The sequence below is a fragment of the Trichoplusia ni genome, chromosome 4, assembly GCF_003590095.1.
Source record: "Trichoplusia ni isolate ovarian cell line Hi5 chromosome 4, tn1, whole genome shotgun sequence".
NCBI classification, from domain to species: domain Eukaryota; kingdom Metazoa; phylum Arthropoda; class Insecta; order Lepidoptera; family Noctuidae; genus Trichoplusia; species Trichoplusia ni.
This window is the reverse complement of record NC_039481.1, coordinates 17,736,184-17,761,119: the sequence shown is the minus strand read 5'-3', so window position 1 is coordinate 17,761,119 and position 24,936 is coordinate 17,736,184. Positions and strand designations below refer to the sequence as shown.

Here is a 24,936-nt window from a genome sequence, read left to right as displayed (position 1 = left end):
TGGTGTTGGATGGTAAGTACTTGGGTTCGGGTGGTATTTGGGTTTATTTCTTAACTGTCATCAATCAACATCCTTCGTTGCTTATTTTTCATGTAAATATACATGTAAAATAATACACAACTATCTTTTTATATTTCGTATGCGTCAAAAAAAGGCATAATTTAAACCCAGATAATTATTGTACGGCAGTGAAAAAGAGTAACCATGGAGTTTCTTGCTCGTTCTTCTCCATGAGAATTTAATCTACCTTCCGAACGAGCGGTAGGTTCAACAGGAGACTGACCTACAGACTGATACTTTAGATTTTAATATTGTATAAATAAATTGTTTGACGTTCAAAAGTGTAGTATTTTGATCGATTTTTGCATATAAACAAATAAACGCCGAATAAATAAATATCAAGACAAATTCAAGAACTTCATTAATAGAGAGATAACTATTTAATTACGGCGTCGCTTGAGCATTATGTTTTATAGTATGAATAAAAAATAACATCTTTAATTACCACTGAACGTTATTTCCCGGGACAATTCTCAAGGACATTCTCCACCAAAGAGGTAGAAGGCAGAAGTGTGCTGAACTCTTACCAGCTATAACCACCACTATTTCACCTTCCCTTATAGGTACTTGGAACTATAGAAAGACGATGAAAAATACCGCGATCATTTCAAAACAACTTCAAACTACAATCACCCACCAGTCTAGGCCTTCCCTTATCCCAGTGCATCGTCTACCGGGTGAGGTGCGCGCGCGCAGCTCGCACTGATTACAGTGCAGTCCGCCCTCGGTGCAGCATGGCCGCGCGCGCTACGATCGCGTCTCTCGCGCTGCTTGCGTTAGCTTGCGTTGCGTACGCGCAGGTCGGTTTTACATTTTTCAATTTTAAATTTTAATTCTTTTTTTGGTATTGTAGGTGATTTTTTTTGTGGGTTTTTAGTAGTTTTGTTTTGTTTCGGTAAGGTTTTTTTGTTATGTAATTTATTTGATAAAATTTTGGTTTTGATTGGTAAGTTTTTTTAGATTGTATTTTTTGTGATCTTAATTATTTTCGAAAATATACGTGATAAAATCTCTTAATTTTTCGTATTAGAATTAAATTATTTACTGGAAGTAAGGAAACCAAATTTAAGATTTATTTTTTTGCCAAAAAAGGTATACACTACAGATAAAATCTAAAACGTTAGTTCCATTATTTACATTTTGATACTAATGTTTTATGACTCGGTTACAAAAAGTAGATACCTAATAAAGAAAAGTCTAAAAATAAATAAGTGGGCCTGAAATCAATATTAATATTAGTCATATCGATATAATATCTTACTATCAATTATGTTATCAATTAATATATATTTAATAATAATAATTATAGTAGCCAGGTTTGCACAGGAAACGCCGTTTATTATTGAAGTAAACATTATATTTTTTTAATCAAATTAATTTTATTGCTAATTATCTTATCTTCTTCTTAGAATTTTGATTAAAATAATTAATAAATAGATTATTTGTATAACTGTATGAGTTGCACCCGGTTTGTTACAATATCTCATGAATTGAAGAAGTTACTTTTTAGACCTTTTATTTGTAAACTGTTTTAGGTCCCATCATTTTTGTAAGAATGCAAAAGGGTTAAAATATAATAAAACTCTTAAGAGTGTTAATTCTGTATATTGGAAGTTATTTGGAAAAAAAATATAACATATTATTTTTTTATTAAAAAGATTAAAATAATAAGCATATTTTCGTGGGGATGATTCATATTTAAAAGTTGCAATCATTTAAATTAATAACCAGCAAATTAAAAAAAAACTTGAAAATGCTTTTTAAATCAATACTCCAACAAGCACACTACCACATAAATATCATAACTCAAGACCAACTAAATCAAAGAAATCCCGTTGTTCATATAACAAATAAATCCAACAGACGTCTTAACCTACACAATACTCTCATTGATACAACACTAAACTTGCTGACAACAAACACGACCAATACAAAGTAACCGCGTGTCATATTATTTTAGTTATCTTGAACCTTACACTCCAGTGACACAGTTAAAACAACTGACTCGTGGAATGTGTGGGAAAGTTTGCCAAGTTCTAGGTTCGTGAAGTCAAACGGGGTTTGGAACTATAGGTATATCCTGAGTCTCTCTTGTAACGTTTTAAAAGTGACTGGAAAACGCTTACTCAAAAAAGACCTATTTTAATTTTGACTTTGATTGTCTTTCATTCAAAAAATGTTTAGCCCTCAGATATTAGAAACTATTATATTAGAAACGTGATTTTTCTGAATAAAAATTGTCAAAGGTTTTTTCTTTAAAGTTTAGGAGAGCTTGCTTGTAAAGTAACGATATCGTAAAATTTATACACAATCGTGACGTCACGCGTAATTTAACATTACTGCAATTTGACAGAATTAAAAATACTTTATATCTAATTAAGCATCAAAATATCAAACGGCTACTAAAAAAAATAGTATCGTCCCAATTGAGAAAATCTCATTCCTTTATACAAGTCGTTTTAAAATTTACGTTGACATAAAACCTTCTTTTTCATGATGAATGCCCTTTACAACAAAAACATTGTTTGAAAGACAGAGAAAACAATTAAAGTGTTAGTGTCGTTGTATTGTAAAAGACATGCCTGAATAATTTGAATAATGTGTGAAACACCTGTATTTGCTGAGTCAAAGCGATCGAGTAAAATATTTTGTGTTTATCAGCTGTTTGTGTCGAATTCTTAATAGTTACTATGAAAGGTATTTTGGGAATAGAACCGGTCAAGTGAGAGTTGGATTCGCGATAGTGATGGTTCCGTACATATACACTGAATTTTTAATACCCGTACTTAATCTTAAATTTGGTTTTATGATTTGTTGTTATAGCTTCAATTAAAATAAATCATAAACTTCAGGATACAGTGTGGTGATAGACGGTCGGCTTACTAATAAAACCTCTCTGATTGCGGTGTTTATTTTTTATACAGTTATAATTATCTATTCTATCACCTCACACCAGCGTTCGCGATCTTTCTAAACATTTTAAACCCTTTCAATGCATAGATATGGCTCAAAGTGCATAGATTTTGTCCAGTCACTCAAAAAAACCTCTGAAGAACGGCATATGACGTAATACTCGTTCAGTAACAATTAGTAAATGCGACAATACCTATCTATTGTGTGGACAAGTGCAGTGACGGGGTGTGATGCAACAGACACGAGGCTTTTGTCACTGACCTTCTCTAAACACGGTTTAACCAGTTAGTTATATATACCTACCTAATAATAATCAAAGTAAATATTTTATTACATCAAAACGAAATGCCTGGAAAACCAGTTAACTTTAACTTTTAAATCCCACTAATATTATTTTAATGCACAGATAACGCTGACGAATAAGATTCCCAATTAAAAACTCTAACGAACGAAACATTTAATAAGTCTAACTAGAACAACAAAATTTAATAAGAAACTAAGAACAATTTGTTTCCAATCTTTTTTTTTTCTCAAAAATTTAATTTAACAAAGAGTTTTGTTCGCTAAATGTATTTCAAATTATTTTTTCTTTGGAGTGTTGAAACCTGTTCGCATACGTGTTATGCTATAGTTTCAAAAATGAAAAAGAAGTAAAAAATACGTGTCTCAAATTTTCTATTACCTAACCGCTTGACCAAATAGATTAAGACTTTCTTTTTCGTCAAAATCTCCATTATCTAAAACACCTCACGATTTCAGTTAAATACTTCCTCTATTTCCCAAAATCTCACAGCACTTTCAAAATCTTACTCTCATTAGTAAGTTAATTGTTTCAGACAAAAGTGTCTGTTACAAATTACATCACTTGAAACATGACAATCTTATTGTTGTTTAGACCTTGTGTCACTTTGCCTAAGCAAATCGTCTAGACTCAGTAATATTTAGAGTAAAGTTTACTCTAAACGTATCTTATAAGCAATAACGTATAGTGTTTATTTGTTATAAATGATTTTCATTTTGTATTGTTTTTATATTTTTATAAAGCATTCAAGAGACGATTGTGCGTTGTAATACCTATTGTTATTTATATAATCAGAGAAATTTTAAATTATAAAATTGTGCAGTGAACGTAATAATGTAACAAATATTTCAGTGCGCGTTCGATTCCGGTTTCTTTTTTGTTTTCCATAGATAAACCTTTGAAACACAAATTATATTTCAAAATTATTTTAAACAGTCACACTGCAAAATAAGTCATGCAGTGCTCGCTTTTTATTCTAGCCTTAAATTTGCCATTATCCATGATGTAAAAGCCTTTTCTCTTCTTACAAAAAAAAAAAAATCAAAAAGTTTTTATTTCAAATAGGCCGTATCTCAGGCACTTTTAAAACGTTATATTACTGACTCTAGTTGCACGGTTCCAAAGTGTCATTGTTATGGAGAAGAACCGGCAAGAAACTCCATAAGTTACTCTTTAACTCTTTCCACTTGTCTCTAATACTAAATCATACCTATTACCAACTCGATCCCGCTGCTTATCCCGCATTGATGTCAAATATAACTACAAAAACTGTCTGACGCAATCGGATAAAAAAAATCCTATGGGTTTCCAGGATATCAACCACCCCAATACCAAATGTCATCAAAATTGTTTGAGCCGTTTCTTAAAAATTGACAAAACACATACGCACCCAAACTTTCATCTCTATAATACTAGTATAATTAAAACAAAGCCCTTTACCATAACAGTGCCTACTACCTACGTATTCCAAGGTCGCATTATCTGAGGTGTGAGCAAGATAACTGAAGCCACATGTTTCAGGAATTTCAGTTATTCGGGTCACGGTTACTGCAACTACAATATTAGGTTTCAGCATTCCGATCTAAGAGAATAACATTACACAAATATTTGTTTATTGTCATTATTGCATAATGAGTAAGCTTTGATTACATTACGTTACAGATTCTCTTATTATAGATATTTTATTTTTATCGCGTGATAGCTGCGCCCCGTGACTACGCTCGCGTAATATCAGTTCTGTAAAAAAATACTCTGAACATTATTTTGATGAAATCACGGTAACGGTAGTCAGCTAAATTCTTAAAAAAACATTTTGTTTGGAGATCTTTATCTGTTGTTGTTTCACATTTATTTTAAGTCACGTTTTATTTTCAATTAAGTTTTTAAAGTAAAAGACACCATTTTTTAAGCTCCTCAAAAAAATAGAGTATAGTTTAACGAAGTAATAAAATAATATTAGAAGCAAGTAAAATAACGAAACTGTCATTGTTTGCCAACATCCACGTGAACCAAGTCACAGTATCTAGTTGTCCATAGTTTTGAAGTTATTATATTAAGAAATAACTTTATTATATTACTAGCTGACCCGGCAAACGTTGTTTTGCCGAATATTTTTTTTTTCCTAGTTGTGTGTATTTTTAATGCCACATTATTAAAAAAATAAAAACAAACAATTTAGTCCAAAAAATAAAATTTATTTTTTTAGTGTGGGCAACCCTTAACACTTAGGGGTATGAAAAATAGATGTTGTTCTATTCTCAGACCTACCCAATATGTATACAAAATTTCATAAGAATCGGTCGTACCGTTTCGGAGGAGTACGGTAACTAACATCGTGACACGGGAATTTTATATATAAGATAATACAGTCGTCTTTCTTCCACATCTACAATAACTTTATTTTCACGATAGTCAATTCAATTGCATGTAACCGTGCTATTGTTTATTTTGATTTGTTTAGTTACAACCTTCTTGGTTCGCCTTGATCATTATGATTCAGTTTTTAGAATACTGTTCAAAAGTCGTTAAAATTTTATTGATATTTACAAATGTTTTATGGAGCTATATTTAAAACAGTGACACTTGTTTTAAATACTTCGACTATTGAAAGGCAAATTAATTTGAAAATGTTAAATTTTGCTTAACTCAATTTTGATTTTTGTTACTTGTTGCATTTGCGGTAACAGAAAAACATCATCTCTGAAAATTTCGAATGTATAGCTATAACGGTTTTCAAGATACAGTAAGACATAATACAGTAAATAACAGGGTTTTGCATTACCCTTCGGATACGGGACCCTAAATACTGCTTTTCTCCAAACCCTTATCCCAATCTACGATCGGAACATCTTCCACTCTTACCAAGGTCAGCCACTATATTCCGTATTTTTGAAAACCATCTAACCTCTACAACTATTTAAACTTATTCAGCATCTTGGCCTACTCGTAATAGAATATAACTAAAATAATCTTGATTAAGTAGCAGGTGCGTTATTACTTAACAAATCCTTGGTTATGAACAAACAGACTGAATCAACAGACACTGTAGTAGATAGTGAACTGTAACACGTGGTTATCTTAACGCTGATTTGATAGTAGGGTCGGCAGGTGTGTTAAGTATACGTAAATTTATGTTTGACTATTAAAAGTAAATACATTTCTATTAGCTACACAGTGCTACCCGGTGATAAAGAGTAGTTAATGAGTTAATCCTAGGTGGCAATTAGCTCCGTTCCAATTTTTTTAAGATTACTAGCTAACCCGGCAAACTTTGTTTTAGTATTTAAGATAGGGGCTGATGGTAGAAGGTTTAGAATTAGGTATGTTTATTTTATAATGCTCCCCCCCCCCCCACAAGCGAATCCAAAAGCATATTTAGGGTTGGATTAATTTGGGGGCATGAAAAATAGATACAATACTCCCTTTTCAATTTAGAAACATTTTAAACCTGATTAGAAACATTTTAAAATATCTCTGGAATCTCAAAACTTGTTACTTTGAGACCAAGAGAAAAGCCTCGCGACCACTCTGTTCATGTATTTTTAGATGATGACAGTAAAAAGCAAGCAATGACGCGAACAAAAGCTAGTGCCCTATTATAATGGCTAGTATATGAATACTAACAAACAAACAACTATAGTTGAAGTGCTTGAAACAGTACAGACAGCAAAACAAATACTTGTTATTATATCGAACGGGCTGATGATGTAAATTGGCATGGAATCTGAAGGAAATGACGTCACTACGCGAATGGAAACCAGAATAACGGAATGAGGGATTATGTGATAACATATTGTTTATAATTATGATGAAGGTTCGATAGAAAATAGATTTATTAATAAGGTGTCAAAAAAAATTACTGTTCATGATGAGCACGTGCTTTTTGCTACTTTTTGGCCACTATTACAACAAATACTAAAAATAAACATTAATACTAATGTTGATATACCCAAATTTACTTGTCACCCGACCGATTTATTTTTCTTCAACCTATTTTTCGTACGGGACCTTCGGTATCACGAGTCCGCCTCGCACATGACCATTTTAATAATCACTTAGAGACTAGTAACTGTCCATTCTTGCATATTTCCCCAAGAGTATCTAAATAGCAAGTCTATACGTCAAATTTCATCTTTGATCATAAACTCTTGTCCTATCTAAACCTTCTGTGCTCTGTGATAAGTAGAGTCTAAATTGTTTTAGACGCGCCGGTGGGCGAAGTAAATGGTTCCGTAGTATGTGTCTTGGCGAGGTTCCAAGTTGAAGTGCTAGGGTCAAGTACACAATGGATGCGCATACCATTATAGTGTGTTTCTACAAGGTATGGTCGATCAAATAGAGTGAAGTTAGGTAATGTTATGAGAAGAGAGTGAATTAGTTATGGTGTCCCACAGGGTAGCGTCCTTGGACCCTTTTTTGTACACGAATCGCTTGAATTACTATGACATAATACTATTGATTTACAACAAACGCAAAATATATCCAAAAATACAAACAATTATTTTCGCAAACTAACTGTCTCAAAAATACCAACCAAGGTCATAAATTGGCGTCAAAAACGATTTTAACTGGAGTACGTCACACCATTTAATGTAGCCGTAAACTCATAGAATAGTTAAACGGTTTCCTTTGTGACATCACCGACATTATACCGCCATAAGATCTTTACGGTCCCAGCATCGCGAAGCAGCCATTTGAAATGCAGTTAGTTCTGTTTTATTAAATATGATGCTACGCTATGGTTTATGTTTGTTAGATTTTAAATGTTCTTTTTTTATGAGGGTTTTTTTCTGTAAGAGTTGAGATACGTGTCTGTCTGCTGGTTTGATTCGTCTGTACTACGTTCATATTAACATCCCTTTTTTACATAGAAAGTCATGTAATGAGTCTTATCGCTTTGGGTGGAGCGGAAGGGTGTGTCAGACTTTTACTGGCTAAAACTCACCATGTCCCTTCCTTTAAAAGTCGTGTACCGGGCCAGGGTATTCCTTTCGGACAGTCCCGCTACTCAGACGGGTATCAGCCCTTATGGCCTCAGAGCTTGCTGACATCTCTAGTACTGGTAACCTGAAAGCGAATTCTAGCAGGGTTTTTTTTTCTAAACATCGCAGAGCTCTTTCGGTACCATAAACTGTTCCGTTAAGCGTCCTAAATCTACTTGCTATTGACAACAAATTTAACAATAGTGGTATATTGTATAAATGCAAAACAAAAGTAAAAATACGTATTTACAAATACGACCAGACTCACGACCAGCATGCACGAGGATCGAACCCGCGACACGTCTAGCACAATGGCTTCGGTCACTCGACTACAACCAACATGATTGGACATTGGAGGTTGATTAATTTTTTAATCAGCCCCCACCCCATTCAAGATCATACTCAGATCAGACAGATACCAATTACCTTGTTCCAACAAACATGCAATAAAATTACAAATATACCTACACCTGAAGGTTTATCTATTCCACATCTAACAATAGCTCTTAAACCCATCCCGGAACACAACAGATGTCAATACCAACACTATGTCAAGGGCACTGCATAAATAGCGCAATGATTATAGTAATCAGTATGTCTAAACCCGATTCCATGCACACATGAGTCAGAGCTGTCGTAAATCTCATACGATCTCATGTAACAATGTGCAGACCTGTCTATTACGGTTCTAATGGCAATGGATGGGGCTATGTGCATTATTTATGACGTGATAAACGTTGTATGAAAACATTGTTCTTTAGATGTCGTTAAGATGCTCGTGGGAGAGGAGTTTATTGATGTACTTTAAGAGTTACAAGTGAATATGTTTTTGGCCAAGGGTTCGACAGTAAATGTAATTTCATTAATATCACATTAATGTTATAAGGCGTATTATTTCATATATGTGCGGTGGCTTTTATCTAAAATTTAAGTAATAAAATCATGTTTAAAAGATCTTAAAATGTGCCTTTTAAATACTTTAACCTACTTTGCCCGACTTTAAGCAAGCAAGGATCACTCAACTTGACAATCTCCTATTATTTCAGACAACTAAGCAAATGTACCTATCTAAAATAACCAAATAAAACCCCTATTTTTCAGGATGCAACAATCTACATAGATGCCTCCAACAAAACGCACGCCAAGCTTGACATTGAACGGGAGAACCGCAAGGAGCTGGAGAGCCTCATCACAGACCTTCAGAGCACGAAGGAGGATGCACAGCTCCTCTACATCGACTACGCTTCGAGAGCCGGCAACGACCTGAAGACCTTCCTCAGGAACATGACCGGGTTCGCAGACAACGTCATGAATAATCTGGACCCTGATGATAAGTTGAACGATGTGAGTATTTTATTCATAATCATTAAAACCTTTTTGCAAATGTTGGGGTCGGTTTCCAGTCCGATCGGATGCGGCAAAATATTTAACGTGCGTTTCCAAACACGGAGGACACCCATCTACGGACCGACCGTATCGAGTTGTGCTTAACCTTTGATCGATCAATTGCAGTTGTAGAATAGCCACGAGCTTCTCGATGTGATTATATTAGACGAAATAAGTTTCGGAAGATTTGATTAGTGTTTTGTCACTTTTGATTTTCTTTTGCGCATTCAATGCCGAATTTCGGACCTGGAGTGCAGACACTGGCATCAAAGAATGATTAAGAACTGCCATAAGGTTAAGCTTCGATACACATAATAAATGATTGCCACGTTTAACGATAACATATAAGAGGGATATTTAAAGTCAAAGAACATGAGTTTTGAAAATGAAAGACCGCAATATTTTTAATTTATTATTATCTATTATTTTTTATTATAATATAATCTGTCAAACCACATTATAAACACAAATATCATGACGCTAATCATAATAAAAAAATTAAGTTAGTATGCATAATTCATGTCAAGTAGGTACTTGCGTCCGTCAGTCTGTCATATTACATCTTCCCTTTGATCGACATTCGACGTGTAGAGTTACCATTATAAGCTCAACGGCTTGTTTGTCAACTATTCATAGAATTATAAATAAATTAGCCGGCATTATGATCCGGCATTAAAAAAGCCTAGGTAAGGGCTGATTTTATTAATTACGTCTCTCGCTTTCAAAATGAATACCGTAAATGTTTACGGTATCAGATGGGTTTTGTACCCAAGGTTCGCTTTAATGTATGAAAACTGTGATAGTCTAATTTCTTTATTTAAAACGACTATTTTAAACAAAGGATTTTAATCCTTGTGTCGCGGGAGGTTTCACAAATTCAATTCAACACCCAGACTCGGGACAAGCATTCATAGATCACACAAACGCTTGTTTTGCGCGGGGATCGTTCCAGCGACACGTCGCGTTTAATGGGTTTGGCGTGGTGATCTCAGCCGCTCATCCATCCGTACAGTCCAAAGAAGACTGACGATATCATTTGCGTTTCCTAATATTCACAGAAGCTTAGATGAGAGAAAAACTATGCAACGAAAATATCTACAACACATAGTGTAATTTCTATTGCTCATATTCTATAATTAAAACAAAAGAAAGTATTATTGTTACATGCAGAATCTCGTGTACATTATTTACTTTAAGAAACAGAAGCGAAATGCATGGAATCAAAACAAAACGTGTTACAAATTCTTCACCATTTAATACATCATACAAATTCGTGGATGATGCACTCGCGAAGGAATAATAATAACAGAAATATGTGAAAACTGTCTAAAAATAACCTTGGAGTGACGTCATCAGTTGTTTGGGTTTGTTGGAGAAATGCATGTTGATCATAACTAATACGGAAAATATGCGCGATACTATGTTGCTAGCACGTGAAAGGCGAACTTAGGGTTGACTCAACATACAATGGCTGACTATAGTATCTACTGCTTCTTTATTATTACTTCTATGGTTCAATTATTTGTTAATATGTAGGTATAAAGGATAAAAAGAATAATAAACAATTAAATTAGTAGATACTCATGAGTTTCATTAATGAACTATGAATTAAACCAAATATTATTTATTCAGTCGCCATTTCTATCTAGTTTTTTTTAAACCTTAACGTGCTAAGTGACTTAACAAAATGCCTTGAGGTACAAAATAAAACACAGTGTACAGAAATTGAATTCTAGAAAGGTGATTTCAATTTAAATGGATATTTATAATCGCTAAACATTTATAAATTTATATTTTAGTCTGAGATACTCCATTAACTTATCCAATTTTAACCTAAAGATTTTTCGTACACTATTTTGCTAATTTAATTCGCTAATTGTTATGCAAGCGACTGCGGCAGCCCTACAATCAACAGATGGGAGCTTTATCGATGCAAATAATGCAAAACAAATGCCTTCGCGTCGGAATGCCGTAGCCTACATATGGCGCACGCTCGTGCAGGATTTGGCAATACTGCTCTATCCGAACTGATGAAACTATTGATAGTGCAACCACCACACAATCTCACTGTACTTGAAGCAATCCATAATATTGACCTTTTGCAACATTTCGGATGTCATGTTTTAGAATCCGACCTGTTCCTTATTGTGTAGTCGCGTGTATTTACTTTGATAGCCTGACTAGTTTCGGCAAAAACCGGAGTCTTTAATTATAAGTTGACTTGACTTGGCATTGGTAAATAACAGGTCCTATCCCCCAGGAGGTCCTAAACCGCACGAAAGTTATTATAATCTTAACTCTCTTTTTTTCTGCCATCATAAAAGAGAAATGATACTCTGTACCACTTGATGCACCTTCTCACTTCCTTACTTTAAGGGGTGTTGGGAGTCCTTCTGGCTGATTTTCATCACTGAATATCAGTCTTCAAGCAACTACCTAGCCAAACCTGATGTATTTTCATGGGACCCAATGACAGCTATTTCACATTGATAAAATGATGATTCAATAAAATCATTCAGGCAGTCCGAAGGTCTGAGGTCACAAACATAAAAAATACAGACTTTTAAGTCGGTTGACTTGACACCAGCTTGTATTGGCAAAGACTTGGTGCATCATGTCTACTTTTAGCAAACATTTAAAACCATTAGGGCACTGTGTCGAATCGTTATACCTTAGTGCTGTCGTAAACAATATTATTTTAGAACAAAAAGCAATTGTCATCAGTTCTAGGTAAATAAGTACTTAGATATTTACTCATACCCGGCTTTTATTATACCTATACGTAATGAGTTCTGAATGGATTCCAAGAATGCACAATAATAACAATGCGATTTTCTTTAAATTAGCTTAAGTGTAAGACCGAATTAATGGAGAACAGAAAAAAAACGCGTTTTTTTTAAGGAAACCTTTCAAACTGAAACTTGACTGCAAGGATAGCCGTCTGCCGTACCAGCACGACATGTCATGTCATCACCCCGCGTAGAATAAGCGTTTGTGTGATCGAATGCTTGGTAGCTTGTTTAGACACCCACAGTCAGACTATGAGTGTCTCGTGCATATAACTTGAATGTTTTTGAAACCCCCGCGTTACAATACAAGGAGTAGTTACAGTCTTTAGTGCGGAACTCTTTGAAAAAAAAATAACAAAATATTACATCATTTATAATTATAATTTATGCACCCACATTACATGTGCGCTCACGTGTACGTCATGCATTAATAGTGCGGTGCCGTCAAAGCCTGCGATCGGGCTAACTACGAACTATCTGCAAATACGAGTACGTTCATTTTATTGTACGCGTTCAAGAGAGTTAACATACTATTACCATAATTATTTAATTACCAAAATGCAGGAATAGCTAAACGTTCCTTTAGTTAAAAAAAAATTAAATCAGTTTTAACTAGCTAATATCCGTGACTTCATCCGCGTGGTAAGTCGGAGAGAATGTGATAAATAAATAATTTCCAGAAAAAATAATATTGCGACTAAAACTTGAGAGAAAGCTATCCTATATTTTAAGTTGGATCAAGGTGCACACGGTGTGCAAATTTTCGAGAGATCGAAATCGGTAAATTAGTTTAGGACTCCATCACCGACTAACAACGTGATACGTAATTTAAATATATTGAGATTTGTCCATACGATATTGTCACTCACCGACACTACATACTACGTGTTTTGTACCTTGATCGTGTGAGCTACACAAATTACTACAAAACAAAACAGATGACAGTTTTACCGTCAACGCATGATAAATACTATGGCAACAAAATAAATAATAATTATATATCATACAATTTATCAGCGCCCGGGGCCCGTCGATGCGCGTCGTTTTCATTGGCATGCGCGTTTTGATCTACTGCCAAAGTGCACTACGTCATGTGTAGGGTGACCATGCGTTTTAATTTATTCCCGTATTTACCAAGAGTGGTTTTTTTTTACAAAAAAAATAAAAAGGAATATTTGGCTGTCTAATAATGCTGTTTTATACATTCATTATAAAATAATACTTATAAATAAATCAGAGGCGTCGGAGTGTCCAGCTAAAATTACCCGAAATTGTTGAGTATAAAAATGATCTTTAATTCAAAAATAAACTAGTATTTATTAGCTTTAAATACAGTAATTCACAATACTTCATTTTGAATGTAGCTTACTACAAGGTCTAAATTGGTATAATTAAAATAATTGTCCCCAAAATAGGTTACGGCCTGGCCGACAAATAAATTGCCCTAATCGATCGTATATTTTTGTAGTTGATCTTATTGAAACTTAATAATGATTAATGGTATAAATGCAAATATAATTTACACACAAATTTTATGCGAAACATTTTTCATAATTGCAAGAAAACTATCTACCACCTAAAAACATATAAATTTTATGTCGCATTTTACAAAAATATTCAATTAATATTTACAAAAAATGTGATGTGTGGCAGAAACTGAAAGACAGTGGGGGACAGGAAATGATTTTGGAAACACTTTAAAAGACATACTTTACGTCTTGAACATGTAAACGTAACAATAAGCTTCTATTAGACTTTACGTTAACATAAGTACTTTTATTTATCTAAATATAATATTTATTAAAGTAACGCCCTCGACTTCAAGTACTGAATACATTTATTTGTTGACACTAACAAGTTGGTATTTCCTGTAAATGACAATTAAAGCTTGTAATTATGATACTGAATAATTATTTAACACCTGACTCGATTTGCTCCACTATTTAATTATTGAACAAACTAGCTTATTAAATAGAAAAACTTGCATTGAGAGTCGTTAACTTGTGATATATAGGTATATAGGTATATAGGTATACAATGGTTGTGTGGAAGAGATCGCCGAGTAGCGATAACACCGCCAATTTGTACATTTTACATGTTATTTTACTGTATCAAATGTTTTCTTTTGATGTACAGTTAAAGTGGATTTGTATTTGTATTTGTATATGTAGGTACTATAAACCTTTTTTCTGGTAGGCATACCTAGGCAACTGTTGGACTATCAAATCAGGTGAGTTTTAAACCCGACACTCACCAATGTGTTTTTGTATTTATCTTCGTATCACAAAGTAGGTAACACTCCCTAAAAGCGGTGTAGAAAAACATTCTGAGGAAAAAGTCACGCAGACCGTACATTTTTTGATTTTTACTCTAACCATACGAAATGAAAAGCAATCTGATTTAAATAAAAAAACATGCAAAAATTTAAATCTTTCTAAAAGTAAAGGAACGCTTGCTCAAATTTTCTTTTTAAATTAGTAAACTTAATTTGACTAAAGTTAATAGTTTTCTTTATCTGCAAAAAGGTTTATACCTACACGTTTACACAATAAAATCATTCTCAATTCATCATATTCCTTTGTTTTCCCCATAGAACTATCCCATGAAATAACAAGCCGCCAACAAGTCTTGTCGAAAGAAGTATTGTTTCAAGTACATGCTCAACATATATTATGATATCATAAGCATTAGAAAGCGAGTACCCACACTATCAGCAGTCAAGGGGAAGGTTATCACTTACGATTACGTCATCGATGCAAACAATACCAGCTATCATTGGCATGTGGTTGACGCACGTGGTGGCACTGATTTTGTTTAGAATAATTAATTTAAATTATTTAAAGAATTGACAGACTTTATAGGTTTTTTTGCCAAAATCGTAGTAGGTATTAAGAGGAACAGCTTGAATTATAATGCACTAGGTTGTAGATTCGACCCCAATTTAGGTAAATTCTAAAACGAGATAACGATTCTTAAAAAAATACTTGTTTGATTATTCTATCATACCGCAAATAAACAAAGAAGAAAAACATCATTAAATCCCAAGCCCATACCACTAACAAACAACGAAGGTAAATCCATCATTAAATCCCCAGCTGATAGGCATAAACAAAATTGATGTTTATGTCTTCCAAAAAATATCTCGAAACAATTATTACGTATCTTTCTAAATCTCATTCTTCCAGTCTTCTTGTCACCATTTCTTCCCAAACATAGGACACTAAAAAGAAAATATCCATTAACTTTCACAACACATGGTCACCCTACTCGGATATGAGTTTATGCGCGAGTGCAGCACCTTGACTTTGTTCGCGCTGAAGGGTGCGTGACTAATTGATGCACTGTTACATAACGCCGACCGCGACGCTACTACTGCCAACGGTCGTAGCCATTCGATTTAGGAAATCGTTTTTCCGATGAATCATAATAACTCAGAGAAACTTTTAATGTTTAATGTAAAATAATTGAAAAACTTGGAGAAAAAAAAGAAAGAAAGAAAAAGTTTTTAATTAGTACTACAAAATTAAACATAACATTACACAAAAAAAGTGTACCCTGCAGCTACACCAAAAAAGGCCTCAGTTCAGCATTAATGCCAGGCACTAGGCCTGGCGCTGATTCTCAACTGAGCCTTGGTGTTGAGTCACGGATTTCACCCAGTTACATACAGAATTTACAAAAAGATGAAAATGTTTTTCTTTTACTAAAAAATGACCTGTATTTGAATTATAGATAATTGGGCTTTTTCGGAATATTGCCTTATGCATTTAAAGGCGTACATAGAACCGCAAAGCAACCAAAACATAATCTCACAATTTATTGTAAATGCGTTCTGAAATATCATAATGTCATATTTTATTATTCTCACCCGTCCATACATCTACTACAAGCTTTTCTTTCAACAAAATTAATACTTTTAGTATCTGTTTATACTATTTAGCATTTTATTGTACCTAAAACCTAAACATACATCTTAAAAGCAGACTTCAAAAGAAAAAAACTACAGATCTCAAAATTTAACTCATAAAAAATCTCTCCAACTGTTTTTGAGAAATTCACGCATAAACATTCAAAACGAAATTATAATACTTAGCCTCGAAGTCTGCCAATGGCACGCTCAACTTAATATCTCATGGTTAAATATGCGCAAGCGCAGCTTCTCAGTTTTAATGAGGAATTGTATGCAGTGGGCGGATCTAATATTAATGTCGGGTATATAAAATTTGCGATTATGAGTAAACAATTAGAAAGAAAGCTTTTTCTTTATAATATCTAGAATACGTTTGTATTGCTTTCAGCCTTTATTTTGTGTTTCATCAAAGTATTTTCAAGTATAGTCACGGCATCATGTATTTTTCAGTGTTTTGAAATTCATTGTTTTTTTTTAATTTAAATTAATCTATGTTGCTGACAAACTGTGCTGATGTTGATAAAAGTGCCAAAATAAGGACATTTTATAGACATTAAATATTTCTTAAAGACACGAGGAAGGAACATGGGCAGGTATTACTGACTTAGTAAAATACAGACACTCCCTTCCTGGCAGTCATATTTTGGAGATTTCCCATCCGCAAAAAAATACTAATTTATTATCGAGCTAGCGAAGTCGAAGAAATACTATCCCATAAAAATCAAATAAAACTTAAACGAATACACATATTAATATGACTTTCTTGACAACTCAATGAATTAATATTCTTTGGAAGCGAAAAAAATTGTTTTAAAACAATTAATTCATCAAAATATGCATATTCCAGTCAACTGTCCACAACAGTCAGTCAAGCAGATTGAATAGATCTAGGCAATAAAATAACAGACAAGGTTAGTGCTACATTCTTCAATTACAAGAACACTTCTGTTTACCCCACAGACATGTGTGGCACGCGCCGTTATGATACGCTGTAATTACTAAAAGCTATAAACATTAAGATATAATAGTTATCACTATACTAATTAATTATTATAGGTATTGCCGCTTCCGTTATAAGAGCCTATGTATGGAGCGTGTATGTTACTGAATTCCTCCTAAACGGCTGGACCAGTTTGAATACATTTGGGTGGCGTCTTAGTTGGTTTATATTCACAAATTTGCCGGACAAAACGAAGTTCACCGGATCGTGTGTATGTTTGTTACATAAATCATCATCGGCCTAGCTTTTTCCCAACTACTTATGCTGGGGTTAGCTTCCAGTCTAACCAGATTCAGCTAAGTACCGGTGTTTTACAAGGAGCGACTGCCTATCTGACCTCCTCTACCCAGTTACCTGGGCAACACGATACCCCTTAGTTAGACTGGTAGTCAGACTTTCAAGCTTCAGACTACCTGCAACGACTGTCAAATATGTATGAATAACAGCCGGGACCCAAAATTTAACGTGTCTTCCGAAACACGGAGGAACTCGTTATGACAAAGATGTTTGCCCATCTACGAAATAACCGTGTCAAGCGTAGCTTAACCTGTGATTCATTTATGCAGTTATAGCTTAGCCAAGAGCTCCTCTTTTATCCGACTGCGTTAAACGAGACAGCTATCAGCTATAGCCGACATCTGACAACTACCAGTACATGATATATCACAGCCTTGTATATTGAATAAGCTATCTTAAAATAATACAATATATTCACAATGTCAATCCATTTTACCTTGGCAGCGATGGGTTTATGGCTGCACCACGAGTTATTGGTTGCGTTATGTGACAACACCTGTGATCCATCTACGATAAGTCTTGTGCCCCTGACTGCGATATGGGTGTCTTCCAAATGCTGGCAAACTAGATTGAAAGGTGTTTTATTGCTTAGATTATTAATATGGGTGCATGAATATTTCTTTTATATGGGGATTATGTAACACCGCAGTGAGATGAAATCAGATTTAAAAAAGATACATACAAAAATATGAAAAGGCATTTCTTGGGCTAACTATAAATTGTGTAATTGACTGTAGAGTAACATTACTTCTTAAAGAGCTAAAAGTTATATAAATTGCAGCTTAAAATGTAGTAAAGCTAGTCTTGTATTTAAAAAACTCATTGAATTGTTCTCCATAATAACCAGATTCACACATATCAGCAGAAATGAAGACAGTTCATAAAACACCGATATTGAACAAGACAATTCATTTTACGTTCAAAATGTTAATACACGAATAATGAAAATATCTTAATTTATAACGGGAGTCGCGTCAATCAGGTCTCGAACCTTGGCAGTGACGGGAATGCGGCGTGCCCTTTAAACCGGCGAGCTATTCGCAGTTCACCGCATAATATTACGATAAAACGTGTTTTTCATATTATTATCGTACTGTGATTACTTTAATATTAATAGAATAGAATACTAGTATTTAAAATGCTAAAGTATCTCCGTCGGCCTGTATCGCTTTCACGCCAAAACTGCTGAACGATTGTTATGAAATTTGGTAAACAGATAGCATAGAACCTGAGAATGGACATACGATCGTTTTTAACTGAAAAAAGAGTTGTAAGAAGGATCAAAGTATAAATGTAACTTTTTTTGGAATGCCTACGGGTTTGAAGTTTTTGTAAAGTATTGTTTATTTTTTTTTATTCTGGCATTCCCACGAAAACGGGAACCACGGCGCTCTATAAATCCACGTGGATGGAGTCGCGGGCTAAAACTAGTAGCAAATATAAAATACTTTATACATAAAATCAACAAACATTATAAATATTGCATCATTCTATTCTTTTCGCGAGATGTTTTTATGAGAACATCATTCTTTGTTTTCAAATTTGTTATGGTTGAGAATGAGATCATGGAAATACTGGCACTGACCTACCACCACGTCTAAAAATATGATATTTGCAGTCAAAGAGATTCTGAAAGAGAAAACTCTTAAACGAAGGGATAGGTTTCTTTTTGTTATCCCACGCGGAGGCCACAGCGTAGGGATATGTTGGACTTCCACTGACATTAAACACCCTAGACCCGTTACACTACCTGAGCCAGTCACGGAATCGCCCGCGTATTCTCTGTACGACTCTGGTCGAGGAGCAAGACCCCAATTGTTCAAATTCCTTTTCAACCTGAATCGAAAATGTAGGCTTTGTCATTTGCTTATTAGAATCATCATCAGCCTAGTCTTTTCTCAATGATGTTGCGGTCGGCTTTCAGTCCAACTGAATGTAGCTAACACGTGACTGCCTATCTGATCTCCTCAAACCTTTGCAGAACGATACCTCTTAGTAGAATGGTTGTCAGACTACCCGTAAATACTGTGAAAAATGTATGAAAAACAGCCAGGATCAACAATTTAACGTGCTTTTCGAAACACGGCGCAACTCGTTATAATGTAGATGGTCATACATACTCCGTCAGACCATTTCAATCGTAGATTAATCTGCAATCGACCTGTGCAGTAACTTAGCCACTTTCTAGAGTGATGATGACTACTGCCCAGCTTTAATTTTTTTCATTGTTGCATTATAAAAGATACTTGACAATTTATCTAATCGCTAATTTACTTCCTATTTGCCACCTTTGAGTATCATCAGTCAATTATAATAATGTATCACTTCACAGATAATTTACATCATTCTTTGAACGTTGATATTAAATTGCAAATACTATTAAACAATTAGTTGTTATAATTTAATATTTGGTTATTCCCCGCTATTCTAATGGCCTCAGTCACACGAGCGTCACAGTACATGAACGACGCTCAACGCACAAATTATTTAATTCGTTCCGTATCACCGGCTTTCAATATTCCACAAACCTTGTCGTATATTTAGACCGTGATGTCTGCCGGTGCTAAAATTATACGAAGGTGACATGGTTATAGGTTTCTAGGTATGTATTTGTTCTCCGAAAGGGTGGGTAGTGAAGAATATTTTTGGCTTGAAGTATTGTCGCGTGTAACGGAGTTCCTATTACGGTTTATTATGCGCTATTTTATTTATATCTACGTTCTTCTAAAGTTTTCAACTGTGTGAAATTACAACCTTTTTTTAAACGTCTGTCTTTTTTTGAGCTTTGTCGTTCCGGGAACTGCCATCACGAAAACTTTATCGTATTATGAGAATCTTCAATCACAAAGACAAGTACAAGTATTCGAGAATCACACAAATGTTTGACCTACTCGGGGATTGAACCCGCGACACGTCGCGCTGTGTAGGTTCGGCGTGAAAAAAAAGAAGATAGAAAGTAAAGACTTCCAATGACGCACCTACTTTTACGGTTGCCATCACAAATGGCTTTTGGCGTTTATAATAAGATTCAAACAACCGTATGCAGTAGAACTAACCACAGTCCTGAATCTCTTACAGACGGACGAGTGCTGGATGAAGTTCGAGTATCGGGTGAAGAAGATAGAGCATGACGCACGCAAGGCCGCCGTCTTCAGCGGAGACAACCACCACAAGTTCCTCATGGGACATATGATCGTGTTCCGGATGCATCTCAATAAGGTATAGCAAGGAAACTTTATATTCTGTTACTATGATCTTTTTTGGGGGAAAAAATTGTTGCTCTACATAAAAGTCTGGTTATGTAAAAAATAGCAAAATCTTTAAAGAAAAAACAACTTTTTACTACAATGCAAGGTGAAAAAATCCTTCATGCTGGGCTAGCTAGCACAGGGTGGTTATAGGGGGGATTTAAGTTGCTTTTTGCCAAAATTAACTAAAATATATTTGCTTAATCTTCTAATATATAAAATCCCCGTGTCACGATGTTAGTTACCGTACTCCTCCGAAACGGCTTAACCGATTTTTACCAAATTTAATATGCGTATTCAGTAGGTCTGAGAATAGAACAACATCTATTTTTCATACCCCTAAGTGATAGGGTTGCTCACTCTAAAAAAAAAATATGTTAATTTTTGGACGGAATTCTTTGTTTTTATTTTTTTTATAATGTGGCATTAAGAATACAAACAACTAGAAAAAAATATTCGGCAAAACAACGTTTGCTGGGTCAGCTGGTATCTATCTATTAATTATAATTATTAACTGCAGTGACGCCGAATGTCTTTGTTCTTCGTTTCATTGATGAAATGTTCTTTTTAATTATTTTTTTTTCTAATTTACATAGATAATTCAAAAATGTTTTTAGTTAACTTCCAATTTTTGTCCAAACATATCTGATGATTCTTTCCGTAAGAAATAGATGTAGTTAAATACATTAGAGATTACAGATCTGATTTCAAAACGATGCTTTGCCATCAAATTCCTTTTCGGTAGAGTATTTTAACTGACTGAATGTAATAAGAGTATAGTTATGTTATAACGGGGGAATACCCGGCGATTGAAATCTCGTTTATTTGTTTATTTAATTATTACACTAATCTACCATTACAGGTTACTTAACCTAATGCGGTAGCTAGGACTAAACAAAGGTCTAAGTATTTATGTGAACTAGGGTTTCAAAGATTGAATTATTATGCACATAGTTGCAGGTCTAAATCCCAGCAACTGTTTTAATATGTAATTTTCTGATAATTCTGATATGCATAGGCAATAAGTTAGCCTGATACACGTGCCCATCATTGCTCCTCCTGGAATTGCTTGTTGCTTCATCCACTTTTCTCCTCTCTAGATATGAAATCCTTACTATTTACGATTCCCATGTTTCAAATTTCTGTCATATTATGGAATTTCATACAAGGAACATCCTGACCCAACTAGCTTTGGTTCAGAGTACCAGAGTACATTTGAGTACATTCGAAGTTTTGAGCACCGTACTCGCTAATGTTTTTCTTCCAATATGCTCTTACCGATGTTAATTAAACTCAGTATTTATAGGTTAAGCTTAAACCCCAACAAAATACTACTTTATTCCGCATAACCGACATACGAGCGAACGGAACTGCAAGAAAAACCTAGTTAATTGTGTAATCAGAATTTTAAAATAGTAATCGAACCCACAATCCACGTATAAAATTATCACTTTCCGCATTTATGCTACGGATTGAGGAAGTTTAAATGATACCTGAATTAATAAGAGTAAAAATATCGTAGAAATTACGAGTTTTTTTTTTAATATACAACTTTTCTTTTCCTTATTTTTAGAGCGAAGATTATCTCAAGAGATGCGATAAAGTCACCAGAAAATGTGGTCTTCCATGTGAGGTATGTAGACTTTATTTTGATCCCTTATATCAAATATGCATAACAAAAAAGTCACTTGTAGCAGTAGCATTGTTTTCTTTTCAACGACTCCTAGACTGCACTAATAAATTCAAGATACATTTTCACAACGAAACCCAGATTCAGGACAAGCATTCGTGGATCACACTAATGCTTGTCCTGCGAGAGGATCGAACCTGCGACAAATTTTTATCAAGCAGGGTATTTCGTAATAACACTCGGCAATTCATGGTATTCGAATCAAAATCTAAAATAAACTACATATTTCAAGAAAAAAAATGTTATAACAGAGACTTCGCACAGTTGTTTGTTAAAACTCTATTATAAGCTAAGTATAGTCATTGTTTGCTCACAATCAATATAAATAAGCCTATTGATACGATTACATCAGTCTTAGCTAATCAGTCTAGTAATTAAGATGCAGTTCTAGGATTAAAGAGAAAGTGTATCAACGTTAACATTCCACATTGAGTGTGTTGGATGGCATAGCAATGTGTATTGTATAGATGTTACGTTATAATTTACTGTACTGAGGCTTGGTGCCCCAATACCGACAGAGAAACTGAATAAAACGCAATTTGTGATTCTTCAGAGCTACCGCCATCAGCACCACCTTTTAATGTGAAACACTACTACTTCAAAAGTTCGAGGTAGACAACCAGAACCTATTTCAGCCATTACAGGCAGAACATTTGACTCCAAATTTAAAGATAGAAGTAAATAGAAGAAAGACAACAGGGTCAGTGGACAATTTGCTATTTTCCAAGCGCCAAGTTTGACGAATTAGTCACTTATCGAAAAGGAATGTCGATTCCATAGGTCTTCCCAAAGAGTTTTCTAATCATCTTCTATTCTAATGACGTAACATTGTCCTCAAATTGATTTTTGTCATCCGAAATTCGTTTCCCAAAACTTACTCAAAAACATTTCCTTTTCAGACCACTCCACGTGTAAAACGCTGGCGCCGTTTAGCTCTCGACGAGATTCACCGCGTGCGTGAAGACATGCAGTTCACGAGACGGTCGTACAGGGACCTGGTCTCCCACGCCCGTCGGAAACTGAACCACTTGAGGAAGCAGGCCATCAACAGAGCCAGGAGTGCTGTGGAAGACTACAAGTATTGTTTACGGAGAGGGTAGGGATCAGTTTAGTTTCAGTTGAATTGGAAATGGATCTGGCAATTGAGGTGGACTCCAACAGCTGATGGACCTTCTTTACTGAAGTGGTTCTTTGAGAAGACTGTTCGTTGTCAGAGATAGGTAGTTGAATGAGAAGGAAATTATAGATAATATTGTTTTCAAATTGAAAGAATTGTTTCTGGTATAATTGAGTTATTGAATTTCGGTCTTCCGAATAGTTTTCTGTTTCAACGTGAAAGCTTTTTCTTGTGTTTTAATAAAACATTAATAATCTCTTTCAGATTCAGGCACCATTAACATTTGCTTGCTAACGCCACGTTTAAAATTGATAAAGTCAACAAATTGTCTTTGTCACTTTTTTGTGGACTGTAGAGACAGAATATCATTAAATAACGTCGCTTAGCAACGTGTGTTAAATAGCGCCAAAAGAAAAGCACCTGCAACAGATGGTTTTCTTTTTTATCTATAACCGCCTTTTCTTCCTTGTTTCAATACTTGTGATTGTAGTCTCTGACTTAGTTTCAGCTTAAAAAATGAATGTGTCATATTAGTTAATATTACTTAAATAATGTGATTGATTGTTAATTATTTAGGATAGTGACTAAAGTACTTATATCTATTGCAACTATGTATATATTTATACATGTATAATATTTAATTTATTGTATACTCTACAAATGGCCCGGGATCGTCTCATCAGTCATGGGACCTGTATTCACGTCTTAAAATAAGGCGACTACGCGACGTTTGGTGAGAGCGTGACGGAGAGATAGAATAGATAGAGTGGTGTCTCTCTTCCCCAACTGACCCTCTAGCGTTTAAAAACACTGGCAGGTCTGAGTCACGTGACTTAACAAAAGAGAATATACTTTCTATATGTTTGGGCGTTATTAATATCTAGACGTTGATCTAATTTTAAGATGTGGTGACAGACCCCATGAATTCTGAGTGATAATCTTCTACACCTAGATATTTCTTCTAGTATTCCTTATTCTGTCTTCTTTTAGTTGTAACTGTATTCTATATTTATTATGATAATTGCTACGCTCTTGCAAATAATCCTGTTACCGTATACGACTCAGTCTTATTTTTAAATGTTTAATATTGGTTTAGTAAGCTTGGCGAATGAAATACGGTCATATGATTGGTCCAGAGTGTCCGTTATTAATTGTAAAGCAATGCCCCGTTTTCCAAAGTAATTTTAACATGAAATCTATGCCATTTAATATAGAATTTCATCCACCTATCTCAGTACAAATA

General features: G+C 34.5%; 1 protein-coding gene across 1 annotated transcript; it reads left to right on the top strand.

Annotated features, from left to right (window-relative positions):
- Positions 1 to 672: 672 nt before the first annotated feature.
- LOC113493376 lies at positions 673 to 24,079 on the top strand. Its single transcript, XM_026871328.1, has 5 exons — positions 673 to 860; positions 9,358 to 9,600; positions 20,717 to 20,857; positions 22,460 to 22,519; positions 23,476 to 24,079. The coding sequence occupies exons 1-5, from the start codon at positions 795 to 797 to the stop codon at positions 23,674 to 23,676; spliced, it is 711 nt and encodes a 236-aa protein (XP_026727129.1). The 5' UTR covers positions 673 to 794; the 3' UTR covers positions 23,677 to 24,079.
- Positions 24,080 to 24,936: the final 857 nt, after the last annotated feature.